The sequence below is a fragment of the Trachypithecus francoisi genome, unplaced genomic scaffold, assembly GCF_009764315.1.
Source record: "Trachypithecus francoisi isolate TF-2019V2 unplaced genomic scaffold, Tfra_2.0 Lachesis_group12, whole genome shotgun sequence".
NCBI classification, from domain to species: Eukaryota; Metazoa; Chordata; class Mammalia; order Primates; family Cercopithecidae; genus Trachypithecus; species Trachypithecus francoisi.
This window is the reverse complement of record NW_022681457.1, coordinates 48,349,935-48,377,081: the sequence shown is the minus strand read 5'-3', so window position 1 is coordinate 48,377,081 and position 27,147 is coordinate 48,349,935. Positions and strand designations below refer to the sequence as shown.

General features: G+C 41.9%; 2 protein-coding genes across 4 annotated transcripts in view; one reads left to right on the top strand and one right to left on the bottom strand.

Moving 5' to 3' along the window:
* Positions 1–7,920, bottom strand: part of CLCA2 (chloride channel accessory 2) — a 32,618-nt gene extending 24,698 nt beyond the window's left edge. For 2 of the 3 annotated variants that reach the window (XM_033225474.1, XM_033225476.1), the window contains exons 1-4: positions 7,539–7,916; positions 6,521–6,658; positions 3,443–3,593; positions 1,046–1,154 (exon numbers count right to left, since the gene is read on the bottom strand). In XM_033225474.1, the coding sequence (XP_033081365.1) occupies positions 1,046–1,154; positions 3,443–3,593; positions 6,521–6,658; positions 7,539–7,724 (584 nt within the window). In that variant the 5' untranslated portion in view covers positions 7,725–7,916. Of the gene's footprint in view, positions 1–1,045; positions 1,155–3,442; positions 3,594–6,520; positions 6,659–7,538 lie in introns of all 3 variants that reach the window. The other variant, XM_033225475.1, reaches the window with a different exon arrangement.
* A 7,615-nt stretch (positions 7,921–15,535) lies between these two features.
* ODF2L (outer dense fiber of sperm tails 2 like) overlaps positions 15,536–27,147 on the top strand; it is a 65,858-nt gene continuing 54,246 nt past the window's right edge. The window contains exon 1 of the mRNA XM_033225469.1: positions 15,536–15,639. Within this exon, the coding sequence (XP_033081360.1) occupies positions 15,555–15,639 (85 nt within the window). The 5' untranslated portion in view covers positions 15,536–15,554. The remainder of the gene's footprint in view (positions 15,640–27,147) is intronic.

The following is a 27,147-nucleotide window of genomic DNA, read 5'->3' as shown; positions in this document are numbered from 1 at the left end:
AAACCCCGTCTCTGCTAAAAATACAAAAATTAGCCAGGTGTGGTGGTAGGTGCCTGTAATCCCAGCTACTCAGGAGGCTGAGGCAGGAGAATTGCTTGAACCCAGGTGGCAGAGGTTTCGGTGACCTGAAATCGTGCCATTGCACTCCAGCCTGGGCGACAGGAGCGAAACTCCGTCTCAAAAAACAAACAACAACAACAACAAAAACAAACAAAAAACTGCTTTATTAAGAAAGTTTACTAATTTAGAAATGCACTCTATTTTATTTTAAAGCATTTTATCTTGATGGAGGGGCTCTGTATTAACAAGGGCTTTAACAACTAAATAGAGTCAACGCAAAAGATACCAGGAAATCCAGATGGACATGAGTGGCAAGATCCTGGGTCAGCGCTCCTTTGAGTTCATTTCCACTTGGTATCAGGGAAAAAAAAGAGAATGAATATGTAATGATGATATTTAACAGGATTCTTTCCTAAATAAGCAATCTCAAATATTGTTGATGGGAATGAAAAACAGGGCCACTTTTAGGAGAAGAAGCATTCAATAGCTACCCAAATCACCCTTTGACCCAGTAATTGTTGATGGGAAACAACCCAAGTGTCCATCAAGAGGAGACTGGTTGGATAAATTATGGTACAGTCACATAATGGAACCCTATGCAATTAAAAAACACAGAGCGAAGAAAAACATATATTTCCATTCATTTGAATTTGCCTGAAGAAATACTGAAAAAATAAACAAGAAACTAATCACAGTGGTTACCTAGAGGGCATGAGGGGAAACAGTGAAGATACTGCTGCGAGCAAGACAGCTACAGGTGTCACTTTTTATATTGTTTTGATATTTGAACCACATAAATACCAATTGAAAGAAAAATGCCATATAACTTAAGAACTGAAAAAATGAAAGGATCTCTTTCTTGTCAACTAAGTTTTAGCTGCAATTAAATTGATTGCTTAAATTAGGCAATAATTTAATTGCTTAAGTTATAAGCAATTTTAGAGTCAAATAAATAATGAATTACAACATGAAAAGAAGTACTAACCTTGTCACTTTAATTTGATTTCGCCCATTTATATAGAAAGGTTTGTCATTGTTATACTCATCAAATACACCCCAACGGAGATGGGCCCATTCGTGGACAAACACTCGGCCTGTGGAAGAAAGAGCTTTTGCTTTTGAGTTTCTAAAATCTCAGCAATGTGCCTTGTTAACTAGTGAAGAACATGTTTTGACTACACATACTCATTCCAAAGAGTTTAAGTTACTTCCCTCTCTCCCCTTTTCATCTCCCCTATCCTATTCACATTTCCTCCTACTTCACCACCTACCATCATAAAAAAGGCAGCATGAAAATATGTTTGGTCTTGTAAATGCAGTAATTTACTTGTTGCACATCTATTTGAAGCTAGTGAGTAGTCCCACATCCTCTCATCTCCCCAGTGAAGCTGCCCGACAGGTTTCTATTCAGCTTCGCAGAGGCCTCTAAGTTCAGGGTTTGGAGAAAGGGAAAGAAGCATATCCAGATAGGCAAATAAAGCTTTCCTAATCTTCTGTCTGAGCTATCGAAGCAGACCTGCCTTTTTTCTTGCAGGTAATTCTTCTATCTAGAGCAATAGTTGAAACCTAGGAGCTAGGGAAGGAGGAAGGAGCAAAAAAGGAGACTACAGAATGTTCTCTCCCAGGGAAGGACCAGCCTGGATGGTCCTTTCTCTTTGATTTTATCCCTTATTCTCCATGTTTATGTGTATTTTACAGCTCCTAGGTCAGGGAAACCCCCATCCTCAGCATGAGATCCCTTAGAACTTTCTCTCTCCCTAAATCTTACATTCCTTTCGAAGTTCAGACCATAACTTTCCCATATAAGCTTTCCAGATGAACTCCCCTCCCAAAGCACACATTTCTTTTTTCTGAATTATTTTAAGTTCTGGGAACTCAGGAAGTGTGTGCTGAGTTGACTCAGGCTGTGGCATATTGTGTAATTTTTGGATCTTGAGACAAAGGAAGGGAGGGTAACAGTCCAAGCCGTGAGTGTTGAGGGAAAGATTGTGCCTACTCATGAAATTTAGAAGTACTGATGAAATCATGCTTGAGCAGAGATTATCAGCATCTCATGGTTACCAGGAAAGAAAAAAAAACTACATTTTTCTAAAGATTTATAAAGTGTTTTGTAAAGTGTATTTTGTGGAGTGTGTCACTCCACTTCCTGCTAACTATACAGAGGATAACAAAATCCTCGTTAACAAAACCCTAGTTTAGATTTAACTAGGGATAAAAAAGAAAATTAAGACATCACTTGAAAGGCACTACTGTTAAGTTAAATCAAAAACAAAAAATAAAGATTGGGATAGATAGTCCTTGACTGGCAAACTGTGCTCACTATTTTCTCCTTCAGATCTCACTCACTAAATACCAGTCCCAAGGCCTATAACCCTGGCTTCTCTGTCAAACTCCAGCCATCAATATCTAACCACAGGCTGAACCACTTTCCCTGGCATAGTCCACTGCTCTTCACCATGAACTTGCCTAGATCCAGACTTGTGGGATTTCTTCTTTAAGCTGGTTTTTTTCCATGTCTGACAAAAACCTGGTGTGTGCCTTGTTCCTTAATGCTGTCTCTACATGCCTCTTGCCTTTCCTTCTGTAGCAGTTCAGACCTCTTTTTGTTTTTTATCTCTGGAATATTTCTCATCACTTAGAGTTGCTAGAATTCAGTATGATAACATTTGAAAAGCAAACCACAGAGCGGCAGCACATACGACATCTTCGTTGTCCTTATTACTATTCTTCCCATCTCACGGTCTCCACCCATTTTTAAGTCTTGTGACCTTGTATCTCCAATTCTCCCAGTTATTCTCCTGATACCCAGTTTCTCCCTCATTGATCAGAGGAAGCCAGATTAATCTTAAAACACTGCTTTGATGGAGTCACTCCTGTGCTTAGAAACCTTGAGTGGTGACTTGAAAATGTGGCCATTTTAGTGCATCAACTGCCCTCATGTGCGTTTCAGCATTTTCTCCCACTGCCCACAGTCTCCCTGCACCATCATCGGGGTCTCTGTCTCTCCTACATGATTTTTCTGCTGCCACAGTTTTTTTCATAGTCTTCCCACTATTTTCTCCCTTCTTTCCATTTATCAAAATGATGTTCAACCTTGAAGACCTTTTCCTTTGTGAGGCCATTTTTGACCACCCTTGGCTCTAAATGACCTTTCCTTGACTGAATTCTTATAGCACTCCTCTCTGGGCCACTAATCTGATGCTGAACTCTTTCTGGTTCACTTTAGCCCCTCATCTTTGCATGGGCATAAGGCCTATCTCCCCATTTGAATGATAAGTCCTTGACAAGTTTCCGGTTTTGTGAGTGAGTCCCTTTCAGCACCAAGCACAGAATATTATAAGTAGTACCATTCAATGGCTATTGTTTTATTGGTCCCACTTACCTCGTGATCCATAGCCAGCTGTTAAGTTATCATTCAGTAGGAAATTAGGTGTGAAATGAATGTATTTTCCCCCTTTTCCACATCCTCTGTACTGCAGGGTGTATGGATCATCTCCATGTGCCCCATGCCAGTCAGTCACTATGACATTTGCCTACATTAAAAGAAATGCCTCGTAATACTTTCTCAGCTCTGATGTTCGTGACACAAATGTATACATTCATTAAAGCACTTTGAACTGTACACTTAACATATGTGCATTTTATCGTATGTAATTATACCCCAATTTAAAAACAGAATTGAAGAAAAATGCCTTGTGGATGGAGTTTAAAATGCACCCACGCCTACATATCAATAAAATCACTTGGGACTTCCAAAAAGGTCTATGTTATAAAAGATTAGCAAATTTTTATGGAACTTCATTACTTCCATTTGATCTTTCCACATTCCAGATTAAAATATTCTCAAAAGTCAATCCTATAAAAGTCTGATATAACAAGACTATAAAATGTAATTAAAATATTTGAAGAAATTCTAAAAGCATTTATACATCATTCAGAACCACTCAGAAGGCTGTAAAATGTTACAGCCTTTTGTGAACAACTTTCTGTGGGTTATTTTACTGGTGTAAGACAATAGAACATTATTTCTTTGAAAATTTGTCCTTTATTTCCTGTAACCAATTAGATCAGCAAAACGATTATTCCAATGAAGTTATATTTCATCTTATGGCCTGACCACTTCCATTACTGTTGCTAAAACATATTTGAAGTCCCAAACTGAAATATCTACTCATATAACTATCAAGACAATAAAATGTTATATATAACATTGTTTCTTTTATTTTTAGGAAGAAAGATAACATATTGTTCTGGGTATGCCCTTAAAAGTTAAATATGCTGTTAAGTTTTTTAAAAAGCTGATTTTGGAAAAATAGATTTAATATGATCCAATACACATAATTATCACTATATGTACAATATGTATATATGTTGTATGTGTGTATATATGTTGTGCATCTATGTCTGTGTGTGCCACTGAGGAGAAGAGGACAATAATATTTTTATTTTTATTTTCCATATTTCTACATTATTTAATTTTTAAAATGAGCATAAATTACTTTTATAATAATTAACATTTATTTTTAGAAAGATAAGAATTCAAGCCGAAGTCATTACAAGGAAGTACCTACAGAAAAGACTGAAGAGGTCATGCTCTTGGAGAGTCCTCACTTGGATAAAACCTCATTCCTATGTCTGAAAATTTGTCCTGAGGCCACAAGGAAAGAGTGCCCTTCATGGAATGGAATACTCAGATGCTGCTTGGGGTTACCTTATATCTTATAAACCGCAGTAATTTAGCTCTTACCTACTTTTCCTAATCCTTCCCCCCTTCCCTGATTCCTGCCTACATCACATTGTAGACTTGCAAGGACAGGAACTACCTTGTTGGTCCTTGGGTTCTCTGCAGTGCCTGGCATGGTCCCATACATAATGATCATTCACTAAGTGTTTGCTTAACTGACATTCTGAGGTTAAAGAATTGGCATCCAACAGATATATGAACAGCATTCAGTGACTATTGTTTCCTTTGGTCTTTCCATTCACTCATATTTTCACTTTTGCTTTACTTATTTATTTCTTTCCTCTCCATTAGGATCAAGAGTATTACCTATGGCAACGTGGTTTTGGTGTTTGTTGTCTCCAGTACTTCTTAGTTTTATTGAAGGCCAAATAGATGCATGAAATCTCTATCGACAACTAGAGACAACAAAGCTTAGTGCAAAAACCATGGGTTTTGGAGTCAAATAGACATTCAAATTATGGCTCTGGAATTTACCAGCTGTTTGATTTGGGACAAAGTCCAGACCTTATTCAAGCCCCAGTGTTTTAATTTGTGATCACAGAAATTAATTTTAAGTTATGTGATAATTAAATAATATATGTTAAATGCCTGGCACTTAGTTGGAGCTTAAACACTAACTCTTCCCAGTTTACCCCAGTTCCCCCACCTTTCCTATCTTCATGTGCAAGCATTCTCAAATGCTTTCATCTGGTCATAAGTCAACAGCTTTTCATAGGCTCTTTAACTTCTTCAGGACATTGGGGTACCTATCTGGATTGCTATACCATTCAATTTCTGACAGAGTAGCTTCGAAGGAGAGCTAAGGATGAAACAGACTTAGGAAATTTCATACTGAGGGTCAGAAATAAGGAAAGGGAAAAGCTGTACCACATGTTTGAGTCATTCTGTTAGAGATGTAGCTACAGTCTCAAACCCACTCCATGGCTGAAACCCTCAGCTAAGTTGTCAGTGCCTCTGCTTCTGGTCCTTCCAGTAGCTGCGATGGACTCTTGTTCACAGTTGACTTCAAACGGTGATTTACCATTTATATTATTTATCATTTATTTTCAGTGTGCATGCTAGTATGTACTAGACATCATCATGGGTGCTTAATCATGATCTGCAACTTATGAGAGCTTTTCAAGGTGAAGTTCTTCTATAGGTGGAAAAAAAAAAGGTAGCCATTCCCCTACTCACCCACATCCCCACATCCTTCCTTCCTTCCTTCTAATCTCCGTATTCCCCTAAAACAATATCCTGGACTTGAGTTAATGTGAAATTCTGATAATCTACACCATGGCATGAGATGGCAGTCATATTTTTAAATGCATGGTGGTTTATATTTCTGTCTGGACATGCATGTTTATTGCTCCTGACAGGATGGTAAATGGGTATACTCATAATTGGAACTGTTCCCTTTGTAGCTCATCCTCAGTGAGATAAAATTAGTTCTTGATCCTTAACCAAACTTTTCAGAAAGGACTCCGTAAGTTACAAAATAAAGAAATCTTCTGAGAAACTACTTAGGCAACGGCATTTGACTCATTTTTTACTCAACAATTTGCATTCATTTATTCTCATGTATTTTGTTGATAACATTCTGCCCAATAAAATTATTTGTATTGTTAATACTGATGATTTGTTTTCACTTAACTTCTCACTTTTATAGTTAAAGCACAGTATACTTTGGTGTTTGTTTTCCCCTTCAGATCATTGAGTAAAATCCTGGATTCTTACCTTTTCATATGATTCTTGTTTTATTTTGCTGTAATTATTAGCTTTCCATGTGGCAGGTATTAAAATCTTTATATCTCTGAAAAATACTCTTCTCTTGGTAGCATTAAATAGGTAAAATGAAGCTTCAGTTATCATTTCCTATAGCCAGACAAAAGAATAACTTTCTTTACCACTTGTAAATTCTGTATGTTTTGGTTTTCTGGTATGCTTAAACAGTAATAAAAATATTGAAATATTTTGAAGAGACCTAGACTTTGGGAAAATATAGGAGCAAAAATTTTTAAAAATTTTAAATGACTATCTGGAAGATTTTAGGACACTAATTATATGTCTGTGCTTGCCTTCATAGTTTTCCCAATTTTGAGAAAGGCTTTTAAGCTTTTACTGAACAAATCCTTTTCATGTCACACCTGTGTGTACATTCAAGACCACACCTTATGACGACACTGATTTCACTAGAGCAATACCAAAAGGAGGCTCATACATAATAGAGCTATGATCCTCCCTTGCCATATTAAAGTAAAAATAGTCAATTATGTTACAGCTCATTCAAGTGAAAAGAAATAATTTTGCTTTTTGGTCCACCATACAGACTCTCACCCTTTCTGCCTGAGAATTCTCACCCTCAGGATGAAAGCAATATGATTTTAACAAGCATCTCATTATCATGCTTATTCATTAGTTAAATATTCAATCTTTGTTGCCACAATGGGTTGTTATTTTTCTAAGTTGCTACCCCAAAAACGGTCATATAGGAAAACAAAAAAGCTGAAATTAGTAGCAACCAACAATAACAAAAGAGAGGGCTAGATCAACACTTTGTTGAGCTGAGACTACACAGAATTAGATGAGCAAACTGGCTCAGTTAGCCATAATCATAACGCTGTGGCACTATCTTTTAAAAATGCTGTTCTCTCTACTACTCAAATACAAACCAGGCAGGGTAGTTAGCTTTTTAAATAAGGCTACAGGTCTGATCAAATGGTATACTAGTATCAGTTTCATAATTTCCACTCACCTTAATGTTTGAGATGAGGTTCTGATTCTCAGGTACCTGAGGATTAATTGCAATGAGCAATCCATTATACCCATTGTCTTGAAGTTGTACTCCAGCTCCCAGGAATGGAAGTTCTGAACTTAGGGCAACCAGGAGAGTCACAAACTTCAGGTTGCAAACAGGACCTGCAATGCCTCTTTGGGTCATGTTGTGGAGAAGCCTCCAGTTCACTCACACTGAGCCTGCTGCATACATTGTGTCAGGTTTTCAATGTGGATGCAGAAGGTTTCTTCCTGAACTTGCAAGGTTGTAGAATACAAGATGAAGGAGGTGTCTTCTTTGAAAAGTCTGGGGTGGATCCATCTGGGACCTGCCTCTACTAGTCCTTTTCCTCTAGGCAATGCTACACTTGCCTGTTCTGTGGCTGCGCTGCCTCCTGAATCATGGTTGGGCAAGAAACCTTCTGCTCCTCATTCATTTTATAACTTCTCAGAAAGAAGAGAGAAATAAGACCAAAGGACTTTAAAAGCAGGAAATCTGGCTGGCTGGGCAGGAAATTAGTATATCTGGACTGTTCAATCCCCTTGCAGTAGAAACACAGAAATCTATAGTGATTTTCCTCTCCTCGATTCTCATAACCAGTTGGCACAACTACTTTCTACTGCCCTCAAGTCATTTTTCACTTGGTGTAAGATTTCCTTGGCTGTTTATTTTGAAGATTTAGAAATCCATTCAGCAGCCCAGTCCCTAGAGCTCTTGGGTCAGAAAGTCTGGGCAAGCTCTCAGCTGATGGCTGGCTGGGGTTCAGGTATCAGATATCCCCCAGGGAGGGCCAACTGCCAGGAACTTGGGTACCTGTGCAGGCCTTTCCCTCTGGCCTTGCTACCTTTTCTCTCTGCATCAGGAAGAATAGACTTCTCCTTCAGCTGTCTCCTAAGGGCAAGGTCCCGCTTCAGTCAACCTTCCATTTCTCTAGGACCAAAAACAGGATCTAATCTACAGTAACCTTCTCAAATATTTTATGACTGTTTCATAATACCTGATACTTACCTCATGCTTTAAAGTTTACAAATGAACTTACTTAAATATCAATACTCTGATGCAGGTATAATTCATACTTTTCAAGTGACAACACCGAGTCTTGGAAATTCTGATTATGAAAATTAGCCAATGAGAGAAGAAACTAACATTTATTGAGTGATGGATTTTATTATACCTATTTTATGGGTGACAGAACTAATGTTCAAAAAAATCTAAGTAACTTGTTCAAGGTTGGGAGTCTTATTATCATACTAGAATGAACCAACTGACTCCAAATTCCAGTTTTTCAATATATCATGTTCTGTCTTAGCTACTAAATTATCTTAGCAACCTCGTTTCTCCCTCTTCTTTGTGTTTAAAAATGCCGCACAGTGACAGCTATTGTAAAACTAAAGAAAAAGTTTTATTCACAGCGTCAGAGCTCCACAGCAAGCAAAACCTGAGACTCTTCCCTGCTGTGGCCCCGTCTCTGAATGTCTGGGGAAGGAAGTGTAGCAGGTGTAGCAGTTAGGAAATGGTCTGTCCCTGCTCTCAACAGGGATTTCACCAACATCGTCTCTTTTCTGCTCTACTGTCCATCTTCATGGGCAGTGTGATGTCACTCTTCTTCACACCGAGGTCGGAGTCTTCTGAACCTGGGCTTCGATATTGCACTGCAATGTTGACAGATGTTGGGATTTTTTTCCCCTTGCTGTCTTGTTTGAATCCTATTCTCATGCCTCTTCTCACCTGCTTTTCCTTCAAATTCCAGCTGTGTCCTGGAAGCCTGGCCTGAGCTCCATAACTAGGTCGAATTCCCTTCTTTCATGCTTCCATAGCATCAGATAACTCACCTTTGCAGCATGATCATGGCAACAGTGTCACATTTATATTGTATAATTGATTGTCAGCTTCCTGCTGTATGAGGGAAGGGATGGAGTCTGTTTTTATTCAGTACTTCCCCAGCACCTAGCTCAGTAAACTCTCTGTTGAATGACTGAATGAATGGAGTCAGGAGAAGTAAATAAAACCAGATAGTGAAGGAGCCTGGATTATAGGGTAAAAATTCTTTCCCCTACTCTTGTTTTCTAAAAGGCATCTCTTCTGTTCTAGAACAGTTTCCCTCTTGCTCCCTCTTGACAGGCAGTGCTTGGGCATGGCGCTCTCCCTTGAGAATGAGATGACGCTGGTCATTACGTGGCTGCCCAAGTGTCTCACCCTAAAGTTCAAAGGTCAGCTTAGCTGCCTTTTCTCCCGAACTGAATTCCCAGCCCTGGTTTTGTTCTGCTTGTTCACTGTGTCTTTCAGAGTAGAAGGTCGGAGGTGTGGCAGCTCCAAAGGCTCTGTCTGTAAATGTGACTCATTGAGCAGAACAATGCACTTCATTTCAAATATCCTTGGCAGTTTATTTTCTTATGCCAACCTCTTGTGATTTTAAGAATAAAAATATTCCCATCGATAAAGCAACATGCTCAAAACCTAAACTCGTAAGCACACTGCAAGAGTGACTTTTTGCCAACACCCAGAGAAATTTTTCTTGACACTTGTATAGGTTGTTTGCTGTGGGAGGGAGTGATTAAGAACTGACATTCAGCACTCTCTCCACTTGTTTTTATCATTACGATGATTCCCTTGGGATGTAAGGGTGGAGAATATTGGCTAGAGAGTGCATGCAACTTTATAAAGAACAGCCACAAATGAACAATTTTTGTCCAGCTTCACTTGGGTTGAAACCTCAACAAGCTCACTCAGGCTTTGCTTAGCCTGGGTTGAGAGTCTAGGCATGATATCCACCCTTGTCTATCTGCTTTTTTTTAAACTTATAATTCACAGCCCTTTTTGTTATCAGCAACCAGGCCTGGGACTGGGCCAGTTGAAGGTCTCTTTTTACTGCCTTCTTCTTTCAGCAGGCTGACCTCACAGCAGACAAAACTAAAAAGGTGGAGAAAATGAAATTGACTAAAGGAATTAGAAATTATACCTAGCACAGCATCTTTTTGTGAAGTGTGACTTTGTCAATAAAGTGAACTTTTTATCCTTTCATTAAACAAAAATTAACTGGTCATAGCCATAGATTTTAGATTTTATAATATCTGAGAAAGAAAATATACCTAAAGGAAAAGAAAGGAGGAATACAGTTTTTAAGTGTTTATTTCAGAGTTATATAAACTCTAGGAATCTGCTTTGCTTTTATTCTGCTTTCAAGAAAATAAGATTATTCAATTTCAGTAACCGAAGAATCTAAAGCAAATCTTTGTTAATTGTTTGACTCTGTAGTTCAACCTGGCCCCAGAAGGGTCTATTTTTTTCATGGAGTCAGCTGGTACAGACCCACAGTCTAAGTGAATAAAACATCCAGTTGGTGTCAGAGAAGTCAGGAGATTTGACATCCTGGGGAAATCAAAGAAAATTTTGGATTATTTCCTCTCAGGCTTTGGTTTCAACAATCCCATTTAGAAGAGGAAAGTGTAGTACACTGTACGGTTGGGCTTCACAGCTCATGGGCCACGTTAGTTTATGTAATCCCTGTGAAATAAATCGGAAAAGAAGTGAGACAAATTGTCAAGACTAAGAATATAAACAAAACACAGAGTTTGCCAAGGGCCGAGATGGTACATTTCTTACCTCCTTTATCCCATTTCCTTCAAATTTAGACTCATTTTCAAAGCAAAGCAACAAAGTGGATGGTCCAGATAGGGTCTGGGAAGCCATTTGTGTTGTCAAATTACCACCATGCCAAAGCATGGATATTAAGAGCAAAGGTGAAACACAATGAAACATAAACTCATAATTGAGCACGTCAGGATAAACCAGTTGGTTTCAGAGAGAGATGCTTGAGAAACTAATGGTGAAAATATTCCAAAATTGAACAAAACAGGGACTGTCTCACATTGCAGAAGGAGGCACTGAGTTTGGATATTGCAAAGACACTCTCGGCAATAAAGGCTTATGGGCACCAATCATTATTAGAAACAATCTCTCATGTTTGTATGGTGCTTTGCACTTTTCAAAGCCCTTCTTAATCATACTGTATCTCATGAGTCACAGGAACTTATAAATTCTGCTTCTGTGAAAGTTAAAGAATAGTAAGAGTAGCTATCTTTTTTAAAGGACCATTTAGGTGAGATCTGTCTTGCACACAAGGTTAAGATTTAGCTCACAGGTTCTCTAAAATTTATTCCATGCATATCAGTAGAGTGTACTGTGGAATGTAAAGAATGGGAGATACCGGTTTTATTCACTTGCTGTAGGATCCAAGTCACATCACTTAAACTCTTCTGGCTTGGTTTTATCATCTTCAAAATAAGGGGGTTGATCTACTTAATGGTATTATTTTTCCTCACTTTCCTCATTCAATTCGCTGTGGCAATAACTCAACAGATTATCTTGTGTGCACACAAACACACCCAAACCCTCCAAAATTTGCCAAAATGAATAAAAAACAAGAAATACTTTTAATGATAACCCAATTGAAAATTCGGAGAAAGTGTATGGAACATTTATCATTTGCAAAACAGCCACAAGCTTGCCTTTTGTAAAAGACTGCTATATCTACTATGTACCAGAGAGTATATAGCATCATGTGGATATAAGATATTATCATTATTACTACTGTTACTTTTGAGAGAAAAAAAAAAAGAGAAAGCAGAAGTGTAGGAAATTTATTAGAGATGAAAAATAACCAGGGAGACTCAGAACAGTATAGTAGAAGTAGAAGAACAAGATTTCGACTCTGTTCTTCCCTAGTTTCCCCTTGATTGCTTGGTGCTCTGACAGTGGCCTCCATATGTTTCTGAGACCCCAGGGATTTGCCAGATTCTCCTCTTGCTTGCAACCCCACCGGGAAGGGGCAGCAGGTATTTTTTGTTCTCCTTCCTCTACTTCTGCTGCTTCTAATACTCCATTTCACATTGCCTGCCCTGTGAAGAACAGGAAGTAACTATAACCAGTTTTTCAACTGGCAACTGGGGGATTAGGGCTCCCCCTTCTGTTCTTGGGGTGCTGGTATCTGGGGCTATGAAACTCTAAATAAATTCTCAGCAACACAATGGGCCTGCACACACTTCCCTTCCAAAATGTACCGACAGCTGTCTAACACAGTGCTTTTCAAGTTTTATTATACCCAAGAATCACCTATTCAAATGCAGATTCTGACTCAGTTGGTCAAGATGAGACCAATATTCTACATGTCTATTAAGCTTCCATTATGCTCCCTTACATTTCCAATGTGAATGTAAATTAATTTGTGACTTATGCAGCCTTTGTTTTATTTTATAGTTAACACTAAAATATGAATTGTGAATTAACAGGGAATTGTTAATTTCAGCCAATCAATGACATCTTTAATAAGTGAGGACTGCCCATAAAGAATGAATAAATCATTATGACAAACATTAATAACTTACGCTAAACTCAACCTAATAAATGAAATATATATTGGAAATTTATTTATGTGGCTGGCGCCACTGGTCCTTGGGCCATACTTGAAGTAACCTCTGGGTCAAGAAAGGTCCTGGGAAATATCTAGGGATTTATTTCATGATTATAGCCTTTACACCAGAAAGAGGTAGTCTTTACAGTCTTTAAACACATTTTTACCTTCTATGGAAAAGGCCTGTGTATTCTTCAGAACTCAGGAGGAAAACATTGCATTAGTTATGCATTTCTATGGTGACACCATAGTTTAAATATTCTTTGTAAAGAAACAACTGCAAAGAACTGCGATTTTTTTTTAAGCAAAACCAAACCAAACAAAAACACTGATCTGTAGGTTTTGAAATCCTAAAATTCACAATCACTTCTCTATTATTAAAACCCTGCCCCGCCCCTCTCCCCACCCCAGTTCAATCCATCTATTTTCTTATTGATCATATGTGAGGCATGATAAGATTGTTTTAATGGGCACTTTAAAAAAATTTTTTTATGCTTCCTCAGTGATCTCCAACACATAGCCTCAAACAAGTAATTTTCAATGATTGCCTTACTCAGCAGGGGACTGCTCCCTTAACTTTTCTTACTCTCTCTTTTTGCACACTCGTTCATTCATTCATTCAAAAGTAAAATTGTGTCAATTATATCTCAATAAAGCTGCTACAAACAAAACTATGTTCCTACTAGATGTCAGGTACTTTTCTACATGCTGGATATGAGTGAACAAAACCAACCAAGTCCCCGGCCTGATGGAATTTACATTCTAGAGAAGGGAGAGAGACAACAAAGAAATATAATGTAGCATCTAGTGACCATATTGTGGAGAATAAGAAATCAGATAAGGTGGGGAGGCAATGAGAGGGTGGAAGTTGGGGTTTCCTATTTTGTGTTAGCTGGTATGAGGAAGGCCTCACAGATAAGATTATCAGGAGTGAGGGGAGGAATCATGCAATTACCCTAGAGTAAAACAGAGCAGGTAGAAAGGCAAAAGGCTGAGACTGGCTGGTGCTGCAGTGGAGTGGGCACAAGACAACAGAGTGAGAGAGGAGGTGAAATCTCTGGATCTGGAGAGGCTAAAGCATCCAGGTGGCCTCTGGTGCATGGATCATGCAAAGCTTGCAACTTTATGTAAAGGATGGGAGTTTACTCTGTAAAATGGGGAATCAGTGGTGAATGTGGCAGAGTGATATAGTATGACCTTCAGATGTTCTTTTTGTAAGGACCACTCTGGCTGCTGAGTTGAAAGTCAATGGGAGGAGGCCGCAGGTGGAGTGGGGGCCAGTTGGAGGGTGTAACTGTAATGCCAGTGAGGAAGGGAGACAAAGCTCAGACAACAGGTTAGGTTGTCTTCATCCTCCAACTTTCTTGGAATTTCCTTTCCCCTCCCTATTAAATATTGTTGCTGTGTGGGTGAAATAAAAGCCCTTCAGCTTATAGGCTTATTAAGAGGAAGGATCATACTTCTTTGCCTGCCCAAATGGCCTTAACGTAATGCTGACTGACAAGAGATGAGATAAAATGAGAAACAATGACAAAAATAACCTGAGACCTAGAGTCATTGGTAGTCAAATGACAAAAATGTAGTTCAAGTTTAAGCTTATAAGGCTGTGGTTCTTAATGTCGCATGCATAAATGCCTCACAAATGGCAGCTGATTCTACAGTAATTATTAATTAGTATAATTATCAGTATTGTCAGCTGGAGTTATCTTACTCCTCCGAGAAGTAGGTATAATTGACTTTTGCCTTTGTCAATTTCATGGTCTGTGGAAGATCAAGCCCCTCCTAAATTTCTGCAACTACCCTGGATGCTTGACTTTTCAAAACTCTTGCTTCCCAGATCCACACCTGCTGCTTCTGTGTTTCACTACATTGTCTTAAATGCAGTATTTCCAAATTTCCAAATACAGTATTTCTCAAAGAAACATGTATATATTGTGTTTGCAGCATTTTAGACTTTACTAAAGAGTTTTTAGGGAAACTGGAGCAGTACTTATATCACAGAAAAAAATAAAACTTTAGCAGTGAAAATGGCAACATTCTTGTAAGGGAAATAGCTGCACTTTAGTCAAGAGCAGGCCGAGGTGGCCTTCTGGTGCAGCATGACTCAGTGGGTTTGGAGTGCAGGTGCACAACCCTGCACGTTATGTAACCACATGACATGAGGTGCATTAGGTGATCACCCATGTGAGCTCGTGCTTGGCTTGGAGCCATTATTGTCTGTAAAAGGTATAATTATCCTGCTAACACTGTACACACAGCTTGCCTGCGTCCAGAGAGAGAGTAGTCATGTCAAAACTGTCTATGTTTCCTCAAGTGTTTTTCCAGCTACCCACCACTTGCCCACCAACTCCCCTCAGAGCTCAGTTAGAACCTGACAATTGGCATCATGAACAGGATCCTGAGGAGAGTGAGCCTTTGGTCTCCCATTGATTCCAGGTTGGCCATGTGGCTGAAACATGGGTTGTGGTACCCTGTGGCGGCTGTTCTGCTTGGATGGGTTCCAGTGGAAATCTGGGTGGCAGTAGTTGGGTCCTCTATGAGCATGGAGAAGGTGCTGAAGCATCTGGAAGCACAGACACTGAGGAATGAGCCTTTGCTGGCAGAGTTGGATGGGCATCTTTGACTGCACTACAAGAAGTACACACCCAGTCCCTGAGGGATGCAATGCAGGTAAGGGCCCTCCAGGTGCAGGCAGCGCACCTTGAGGCCTGGCTACACAGCTCAGAAAAAGAGTTAGAAACTGCCATGAATGGGGACCTCCAGGTGTAGGTGGGGTGCCTGAAGTGCTGGCTACAGAGCTTGGAAAAGGAATTAGAAGCTGCTGTGGGCCAGGTGGGGTGGCTCACGCCTGTAATCCTAGCACTTTGGGAGGGCAAGGTGAGTGGATTACTGAGGTCAGGAGTTTGAGACCAGCCTGGCCAACATGGTGAAATCCCGGCTCTACTAAAAATGCAAAAATTAGCCAGGTGTGGTGGTGTGCCCCTGTAATCTCAGCTACATGGGCCGCTGAGGTAGGAGAATTGCTTGAACCTGGGAGGTGGAGGGTGCAGTGAGCTGAGATTGTGCCATGGCACTCCAGCTTGAGTGACAGAGACCCTGTCTCAAAAAAATAAAATGTAATTTAAAAAGCTGCTGTGGATGCAGGCCTGGGTTGGTTATCTCAGCCAGAGACCCCCACTTGGTCAGATACCAAGAAGGAAGAACCCCTGTTGTGGGCTTACCCAGTGGCCCATCAGAAGGTAGATCATGAGCAGCCATTGGGGCCCCGAGGGTAGGCTCATGGACCCACCACCATAATGCAGCGTACTTCAGATACTGCCTATACCCCGACTGAGTTGTGGGAGTTAGGCAAGCAGTGCCGTCAGTATCCAGGGGAACCTCTGCTCATCTGGATGCTTCGTTTGTGGGATGAGGGAGCAGATAGTATCTCCTCTTCTGCCTCTGAGATGGAAAAGATGGTCTCTATCACGACTCACCCCTCCCTCCATCAGCAGTGGCAGGTTAGCTGGTGGCTGACACACGGGCAAGGTGACCACACCTAGATTAAGTGGCTATGGGCAGCCATACGGACTGTGTGGAACACCGCCAATGAAATACTTGAAACCATGAGTAAATGGCAATTGTATGCCAATTTGGTGTAAGTCACCTGGGAGATGAGTATGCGGCAGACTATGTGTATTAGGGTTCTCTTGGACAAAACTAATAGGATATATATATATGAATGAGAGTTTATTAAGTATTAAAACTTAAACGATCACAAGGTCCCATAATAGGCTGTCTCCTAGCTAAGGAGCAAGGAGAGCCAGTCCGGGTCTCTAATTGAAGAACATGGAGTCCAGTGTTCTAGGGCAGGAGGCGTCCAGCATGGGAGAAAGATGTAGGCTGGGAGGCTAGACCAGTTTTCTCCTTTTCACGTTTTTCTGCCTGCTTTATATTCGCTGGCAGCTGATTAGATTAAGGGTGGATCTGCCTTCCCCAGCCGCCTGACTCAAATGTTAATCTCTTTTGGCAACACCCTCACAGACACACCCAGGATCAATACTTTGTATCCTTCAACTGAAGCGAGTTGACTCTCAGTATTAGCCATCACACTATGTTTGACCTGAATACCCAGGGGGCCAGATGATGAATATTTCACCTCCCACATGAGGGATCTGGTGTTGGGTTGTGTGCTCCCAAGTGCCTTTGGCTTTCTAGCTGCTGTCCTCACCCCATACGTAGGGTGCTGCATACATGAAGTGACTACTGCTGTGGCGGCTCTTGGAGAAGCAGAAGGCCATTGGTGGGACCTAGGGGTCCCGTAAAGAAGGGGAAGACGTCTTGCCCACAGGGGCCCACCATGGGAGAAAAGGGGGCCGCAATGAGTGACATGCTCACAGATGTAGATAGATTTGATTTTGGCCGGGATTCGATGAGAGAAAATTGATAAGCAGCCCAATGAAGTACTCTTAACTTAATGAAGATAGTTGTCTTCAGAGCAGCAATTCCAGAAAATGCCCAAGGGGGAGAAAGATGTTGCTGCACCACCCGGTGCCACCTGGTCCCACCTGGGTGCTTTAGCTCAAAGACTACTTGCTGCAGCCAGGTGGAAATGTAGAGCCTTTTTCTGTTTGATTAGGGAACTGGCTGAGGTCCCCGGCTTGTGGGGACACTAGATGACTGGAGGCCACATGTGGAATTAGCGATCCACTGCTCCCCCACCAATGTACAGTGGGTGCTGGCACTGGCGGATACTGGCATGGATTGCAGCCTTGTTTATGGGAACCTGGATAAGTTTCCAGGCAAACCTGCTTACACTGACAGTTATGGAGGCTGATCAGTGAAAGTGAAGCCTGGGTGGGCATACAGAGATAACTGAGACAATTAAAAAGCTGGAGGAGGTGCAGATAGTGTGTGGTACCTACAACCCCTACGGTTCTCCAGTGTGACCAGATAGAAAACCTGATGAAACATGGCAGATGACTGTGGACTAGAGGGAACTAAATTAAGTAACACCCCCTTTGCATGCAGCTGTACCATCAATAATGGATTTGATGGACCATTTGATGACAGAACTGGGACAGTACCACTATGTAGTGAACTCGACCAATACATTTTTCTCCATAGACATCACTCCAGAAAGCTAGAAACAGTTCACCTTCATGTGGGATGGGGGACAATGAACTTTTACAGTGTTGCTACAGGGCTATGTGCATAGCCCCACCATATGTCATGGTCTGGTTGCCACAGATTTAGCCACCTGGCAATGTCCAGAAGGGGCCCGCCTATTCCATTATGTTGATGATATTATATTAACCTCTGATTCTCTTGCAGACTTAGAAGTGGCAGTGCCCCTCTTGCAGCAACATTTGGCAGCCTGCAGTTGGGCTGTCAATGAATCCAGGGTCCGAGGGCCTAGATTATCTGCCAAATTGTTGGGAGTTATCTGGTTGGGTGAGACAAAGGCCATCCCAGAAGTTATCATTGATAAGATTCAGGCATATCTCTGCCCCACCACGGTGAAGCACCTGCAAACTTTTGTGGGCCTCCTGGGATATTGGTGGGCATTTGTGCCCAATTTAACCAATTTGGTTAACAAAGAAGGGAGCTACCTCGGATTGGAATGATGTGACTGAGACTGGCTTCCTGCCAGCCAAGCAGGCTATTCAGCCGGCACAAGCCCTATGGGTAGTTGTAGTTGACCAGGGGTACCTATTTGAGCTGGATGTGCATGTGACCACAGATGGCAGCACAAGAAGCGCTTGAGAATGCCATTAGGCTTTTGATCCCTATGGAAGGGAGCTGAGCTCTGGTATTCCTTGATAGAGAAACAGCTAGCAGCTGTATATGCCACCCTTTAGGCTTGTGAGAGTGTGACAGGATGGGCTGCAGTCATTGTGCGAATGACTTACCCAATAGCAGGATGGGTGCATCATGGGTAATGAACCCCCGCACTCGGATGGCACAGATATCCACCTTGGCAAAGTGGGGCACCTACTTGGAGTGGTGGAGTATGCTGAGTACAAGCCCCTTAGCAGCAGAGTTGCAAAAGGTCTTGGGACCTGTAGTCTTAATGCGAGATAAGGCCCGAGGCACCCCTAGACCCTGAGCCTTCACCATTTAAGGAAGGGCGTCTCCCCATTCCCGATGTGGCATGGTACACAGATGGATCTAGCTGAGGTGCTACTGCTGCCTGGACCGCTGTTGCAGTCCAACCTAGTACTGACACCTTATGGTTTGAAACTGGGTATGGACAAAGAGGCCAAGGTCTAGTCGAAGTGTTACTGCTGCCTGGACCCCTGTTGCGGTCCAACCTAGTACTGACACCATATGGTTTGAAACTGGGTACAGACAAAGAGGCCGGAAGGCTGAACATAGAGCAGTATGTATGGTGATCACCAAGGAGGTGAAACCTATGGTAATCTGTACGGATAGTTGGGTGGTCTATCAAGGTTTAACCTTGTGGTTAACTACCAGGAAAATACAGAAGTGGCCTTTGGCCACCCCCAGCAATGATGAGGCAGATGTCTTGGCCAAGGTCTGATGGTTAGAGTTGGCACCTACATGAGTGGCTACACCAGAAACTGGGACGTGCAGGAGTAAACTGACATCACAGGTCAATATGCATTGGGATCTGTCCCTGCCCATGCAAGATATTTGGGAGGCTTGTCAGAAATGCCCAGCATGTGCTCAGACATAGCCTAATCAGAGGCAGCTGCCCAGTGTTACACAACAGTAACGATAGGGCAAGTGCCCTTGATCAGGTGGCAAGTAGACTACATTGGGCCACTGCTGAAGCTGCTAGGGTACACACATGTGCTAACAGCTGTGGACATGGCCATAAGCCTATTGTTCGCCTACTCTTGCAGGGTAGTCACCCAACAGAACACCATTCAGGCCCTGCAACACTTATGTGCCCTGTGTGGTTACCCTTTGGCCATTGAGAGTGATAGGGGAACACATTTCACTGGACAACAGGTACAAAAATGGGCACAACGAATGGGCATAAAGTGGGGACTCCATGTGCCATACAACCCACAAGCTGTGGGTATGATTGAGCGATATAACAGGCTCCTGAAGAATGCATTAAGCTTGCATGTCACACCCCCATCTTTGTGGTGCTGGAGTTCAAGGCTGGACCTGGTGCTCCAAACCTTGAATAGATGACCACTGAAAGGCGGCCCAGTCCCAGTGGAGGCTTTGTTACACCGGGCCACTGTCCCATTCAGTTGCAGATACGTACCAGGGATGACCTCCGCTGACCAGATACAGGGAGGAACGGTAACCTGTTGTTGCCTGCTCCAACACCCTTGAAGGCAGGAGAACAGAAAACCTGGCTGTGGGTGTGGATCCTCCAAGTGCCCCCCTGCTGGTGGTTGGCCATCACAGCTCCCTGGGGGGAGGGCCTGCAGTGTGACTTGCGTGTCACTCCATGGGTGTTTGATGCATGGCCCCCATGGTTGGCTTTCAAGGTGGGGCGGCCGGGGAAGGAGCCCTCCTTGGGGGACACATGTACTGTCTATGTGGCCTATTATGAACTCCCCCGTGACTTTGGCACTGATACAGGACTCAAAGAAACCATAGTGAGCTGAGAAGGTGTGGTACCATCGCCCAGGGCAAAAGCCCTTGGCGGTTGCATTGTTATCCAGGGATGAAAGGTTAGCCCGCATTTTGCCTGAGGGACGTGATTTACCCCCATTAGCACCTGTGCTTGCTCTGTCACTTTGACAGAGGTTAACATGCTCCAACTGCATTGTGGACCTATGTTGAGGTGAGCAATGTTTTCAGCTGTTGGATCTGCACCACCCTTCCAGCAGCAGCTGCAGATAGCTTGCCTTGGCACATGCATCCTACATCTGCAGAGAACTGGACATAGTTGGAGACTTGGGGTCCCATGGCTGACACCTGGAACGCGAAGTGGCAAGCTTTGGACAAAGGATGCTGCAACACCCATGGTGCGCCCACCCCCTGGCTGGCCTGTAGCGTTTATGACAGGTGGGGCTGCCTAGCGGGGGAACATGTAGTACCCCTGGCCCAGGCACTGCAGTGCATAGAGCAACATTGGGGTAACACCACTGTGGGATGGATGGGTACCTGTCATGGCCTGCGCAAACATAACATGTGTCACCCCACCGAAGGTAGGATGGAACAAGCGGTCCCACCAAGGTAAGGCCCCAATGGACTTTTTGCCCCTGAGACTTTATGGATCTGTGGGGACACAGGATGGCCTTACCTACCAGATGACTGGATTGGATGTTGTACCTTGGAGTGGCCTTATGTACCTGCCACTGTTCTCTCCATGTTGCCCAGATGTCTATGTAACTGGGAGGTGCTATGCTCTTGGTTTTTGCAAGTGCAACGAGCACCCTGGTGGTTCTACCCCTTGGCAATGACTATCCCTGGAGCGGGTGTCACAACTGTAGAAGCACAAGTTACTGCTCTAGTAGAGCACACCACTTGGGCTCTGAATTACACCTGAGTGGCCCTCCTTCTGTTAATGGATGAGGTTGATCAGATCAGAAAGGTGGTGTGGCAAAACCAAATGGCCTTAGGCATCATAACTGCTGCCCAAGTGGTACCTGTGTCCTTTTAGAAACACAGTTTTGTACCTTTATCCCTGACAATCAGCAGAACTTAACAGCTGCCCCGCAAGGGGTCTCATGGGAGATTAAGGCAGTTGAGAGCCTTACTGATGACCCCCTGCAGAGACGGTGGCATTTCCCCAGGCTCTGGCCTATGCTGGGCCCTAATAGTTTTAAATAGCATAGCTGGGACCCTAGTAGTGAGCTGTTGCTGTCTGTATTGTTGTTGTGGGATATGGATTCAGTATCCCATGGTCATGACCCCTATGGTCATGTATCCCTGCCTGGAGGAGGCCCTCAGCCTAGGGGGTGGAGTGGAAGTGATATGGCTGTACTTCAGTCAGGAGTAGGCTGAAGTGGCCTTCTGGTGCAGCATGATTCAGTGGGTTTGGAGTGCAGGCGCATAACCCCACACATTATGTAACCATGCCACGTGCGCGCATTAGGGATCGGAGGCACTATTGTCTGAAAAAGGTCTAGTTACCCCGCTAACACTATCCATATGGTTCACTCATGCCCAGAGAGAGAGTAAAGCCATGTCGAAACTGTCTATGATTCCTCAAGTGTTTTTCTAGCTACCTGCCACTCACCCACTGACTCCCCTAGGACCTCAGTTAGAACCTGACAATTCTTTATTTATTTTTTAATTTATTATTGTGACAAGGTCTGGTTCTATTACCCAGGCTGGAGTACAGTGGTGACACCTCAGCTCACTGCAACCTCCGCCTCCCAGGCTCAAGCCATCTTTTCACCTCAGCTTCCTGAGTAGCTGAAACTACAGGTGCATACCAGCATGCCTGGCTAATTTTTGATTTTTTGTAGAGACAGGGTTTTGCCATGTTGCCCAGGCTGGTCTCGAACTCGTGAGCTCAAGTAATCCACTTGCGCAGGCCCCCCAAAGTGCTGGGATTACAGGTTTAAGCCACCACACACCTGGCTGGCAACATTCTTTAAATAATTTTCCACAAATGTGGATCTTCCTTGGCCCCGAATTTGCCTCAGCCTCTTTCTATCCTGAGGGATCTTCACCTCTCTTCTCTTCTCTCTTCCTCACTTTGAAAAGTAAAAGTATCCAACCAACCATTAACAAAACAAGCCTTTCCTGGCCTTATACAGAGCCTGTACCTTACTCCTCTGAATCCTAAGAACCACTCACTCAAAACCCAGGCAAGACAGGAGAAGTAGAAGAGCTCCCCTCCACCCCAGACATTTACCAAGTGCTCTCCCCAAGAGGGATTCTTCAATAAGAGCTTTCAAAGACTATTTTGGCAAAGGCACTCATCTTCCTGGGGCCTTCAAAAGGGACTAGAGTTCACCTCTATTTATTCTTTTCTGAATTCAAAGTCAGAGTATTTTCTCCTCTACCACTCTTTTTCCTGTGACACGTCAGCTTTATTTTCTAAAGTTGCCATTTTCCCTTTAACTAGCTGGGCATAGCCAAGGTCTCAAAGTAAGGTCTCAGGGTTCTTCCCATATCCCACCATACCTAGCATTCTACTTTGTTCCCAGTTTTCCTGAATAATCTCCTGTTTTGATTATTCTGAGTTTTGGCTGTGGCTTGCTTGAAAATTCTAATGAAGGTTCTGCTTAAACTAAGATCACTTTGATTTTATTCCTCATTCCTCGCCAATTCTTTTAGTGTCTCCCATATGAGTACTTTCTCCTCTGCCTTTTTCTATACTCCCCCACGAAGGGTAGGAAACAACTTTTTTTTGGAGACGAAGTCTTGCTCTTGTCCCCCAGGCTGGAGTGTGATGGCGCAATCTTGGCTCACTGCAACCTCTGCCTCCCAGGTTCAAGCGATTCTCCTGCCTCAGCCTCCCGAGTAGCTGGGATAACAGGCACCCAACACCATGCCCAGCTAATTTTTGTATTTTTAGCAGAGACAGGGTTTCACCACATTGGCCAGGCTGGTCTCGAACTCCTGACCTCAGGTGATCTGCCCGCCTTGGCCTCCCAAAGTGCTGGGATTACAGGCATGAGCCACCATGCCCGGCCGGGAACAACTTAAAAAAAAAAATTAGGCCAGGCGTGGTGGCTCACACCTGTAATCCCAGCTCTTTGGGAAGCTGAGGTGGGCAGATCATGAGGTCAGGAGATCAAGACCATCTTGGCTAACATGGTGAAACCCCACCTCTACTAAAAATACAAAAAATTAGCCAGGCGTGGTGGTGGGCACCTGTAGTCCCAGCTACTCAGGAGGCTGAGGCAGGAGAATGGCGTGAACCCAGGAGGCGGAGCTTGCAGTGAGCCGAGATTGTGCCACTGCACTCCAGCCTGAGTGACAGAGCGAGACTCTGTCTCAATAAATAAATAAATAAATAAATAAATAAATAAATATGTATCTTTCACAATATATCTGTTTTTAATTTTTTCTCTATTAGAAAGTAATGGGATATTTTTGAGTAGAGAATTTTTAGAGTCTGATAACTAGGAAAAAGGAAAATGAATCAATTCTTTGATGTAATGTTATAATTGGTTACTAAAAATGCAATAATTTCCAAAACAAAAGTGTACAATATGTAGTACATTTTACCCAAGATCAAATATCCATATTACAAAAATATTGAGTCCTTTAAAAACAATGGTTATGAGTAAGTGACACATTTTTTAAAAGAAACTTTTCAAGCATATTATCTTTTTAAAGAATAAAAGAGTAAATTTTTTAGTGTCATAACTTATCCTAAATGTTATTACATCACATACATGCTTTATCTCCATTTGAATAACTTATCATAATCTAGATTATAGCAATGAGTCACACATTGTAGATTACTTACTAAGAAGGCAATAAAGCCAAAAGAATAAAATTCCAGAGTATAAGAATATATCAAAATTTCCTGCCGCTTCTGTTTTCCATTATATGAACTTTTATTGGCCTTCATCTGCTAATCCTGTGTTATCACAATCACGTGGAAGCAGTGATTAAATGGTTAAATGATTGGGCTTTGAAGTTAAGTCTGCCTGGATTGAAATCCCAGCTCTGCTTCTTACTAGCTGTGTGGCCTTAGCTAAGTTATTAAACATCTCTATGCCTCAGTTGATACATCTGTAAAATTGGTGTAATAATTGAGACATATAGTGACTAAAACTATGACTAGGCCAGAGTATGAGTTTAATAGATATTAATCTCAATTAATGTATTGCTGGTCTCCCATGTGTGTGGCCTCTGCTTAGGTTTTGTTAATGCCTATGAATCACCATTCTCCTTCCTTCTTTCTTGCTGGCAGAACCTGTCTTCCATGACAGAGGTCAAATGTCTGATGCTCATTTTTCCAAGCCCCCCTTATACTGGAACATGAGTATGTGGTCTGACAATAGGATATGCTAGCAGGAGGGAGGCACAATAGAAGGAGGTGGTGGTTTTGGGATCATTTAGAAAAAAAGATTTTTCTCCCGGAAAAGAGAAGTCTGGAAAATCCCCATTCTTCTTTCCTATCATGGTGTCAGAAGCTGAGGGAGGCTCTGTGACTGTCAGGTAAAAGGTGTGAGGGCAGTCAAAAAGCAAAGGGTAGTAGAGCTCAAAGGTAGAAAGAGCTGGCATCCCCGATGACACTGGTAACTCAGGAGCCAACCCAGGAGCATCTAACTCCAGACTTCACTGTGAGAAGTCATGAAAGCCCCTATTCTTTAAGCCACTTTAACAGTTGGGTATCCTGTTATTTCCAGCTGAAGCTGATAATGATTGATAAAGGCACTTCAGAAAATAGCATTGACATTTCTAAAAAGTGTCAATCAATCTTTGGAAACATGTACATAAAGTGGTTTAATCTGTAAGCTATGTAACATTTTGATGAACATATTATTATTATTTTCAGCCCTTCTTTTCTAAATAAAAGGATCATGTTTAGCTTAATAAGCTAGAGGGGGAAAGACCTATTGAAAAATATCCATCCAAAGTAGACAAGCCTATGTTAAAAAGAAAAACGGGAAAAAGCAAAGTAATTGTTTAGGTTTTTAAAGCTTTTCTTAAAGTGTGTGCTAGACCACACATGTGCTAACTATGGCAGTTTCATATTTGTATCCCTGCATTATTAAGCTTCTGTGTCCAAAGGACCACTTTCTGTCTTCCTATAAATGTTTTTCTTTATACTTGGCACCTAGGAGTTCATCATTTTCTGAGGGTTCTTTAAATAGTTTACTAGCTCTCAAATTAATTTCTGGTTATACGAGTGGATTTTTCAAACAATACAAGAATAGAAAGTGTCTTAATTTCTCTATGACCACACAGCATCTTTATGCCATGAGACTTAAGTTGCTTACATTACCTTTAAAAAGCCCTTAATAGCTAATGAAAGCCAAGTGATAACATAGTTTAAAGGGTAAATTTTATACTTAAGCATCATTTCCCTTTGGTCAAACACTGATGTCCCAGAGGACAGAATATTAAGCTTAAAATACAAGGTTAAACAGTGTTATTTTCTGAATAGCATTTAAAATAAACAGATTTAAAAGCTGGTTATGTAATACAATGCATTAAATGTTTAATACCTGACCTAATTTCATTGACTGTAGACATTGAACATATGCTGCAAGGTGGGCTAAGTTTGACAGTAACTATTTAACTGGTCAAACATTCTGGATTTTTTTCAGGTTATGGTAATTACTGGGATCATTTGTAGTTAGAGGGAAAACTAGATTCACATATACTATTACTCTTCTTTAAAAAAAAGGGCTCATGTCTGAAGACTACAACTTATGTGGAAAATATCTGGATGAAAAGAGACAAACATTCTTGATTGTGCATCATGTACTTTGCACCTTAAAACAATCATTGCCAATACCTACCACTTATACAGCACATACGATTTATCAGCGATAAGGCAAGGTATTCTACAAATATGGCTTCAGTTATCACAACAATCCTATTAGATGGGTAGAATTATTTCTTAGTTTTTTAATAGAGAAGCCTCAGAGAAGTAAAGTAATTTTTCCAAGACTTCTTGGTAGAAAACATGAATACAGGTTGGTCTGATTCCAAAGCCCTTGTTGCTAATTACTGTGTAATTGTAACAACCCATTTCACCCTCACCCCAGGCCCACACTTAGCCCTACCTCCACAGGTTTAGTTAGTGTAGTGCTGGGGTAGTTAGTTCCTTTCTGGATGGTTTCTAGTAAGAACCTCCTTTCAAGGTTCAGGGTAGCATGTTGTCCATTGCTATGGATTGAATGTTTGTATCCCCCACTCCCCAAAATTGATACATTGAAACTATAATACTGAACGTGATGGTATTTAAGGATGGGGTCTTTGGGAGGTGATTAGGTCATGAAAGTGGAGCCCCTCATGATATGATTATTGCTCTTAGAAGAAGAGACATGACAGTGGGGAGGACATGGTCAGTAACTATAGCACTAGAAAGTCGGCAGAGCAAGAGCAAAGAAAAATTCCTCAAAGAAATCTAGTCCTCAAAGCCACTCAGTCAAAGCGGGCACTTTATAGCAAAGAAGGAGCAGAGGAAAGGAAAAGGACTCAGGTTAAAGTGACTGGAATCATTCCTATTTGATTCTTGGCAGCACAAATGTGACAAGCTGCAACTCAAATGACTAGATGTAAAACCTTGTGCCTTGGAACAACCAGATAAACACTCCTCGGCCTTTGTTGTATGCATTCAAAGGA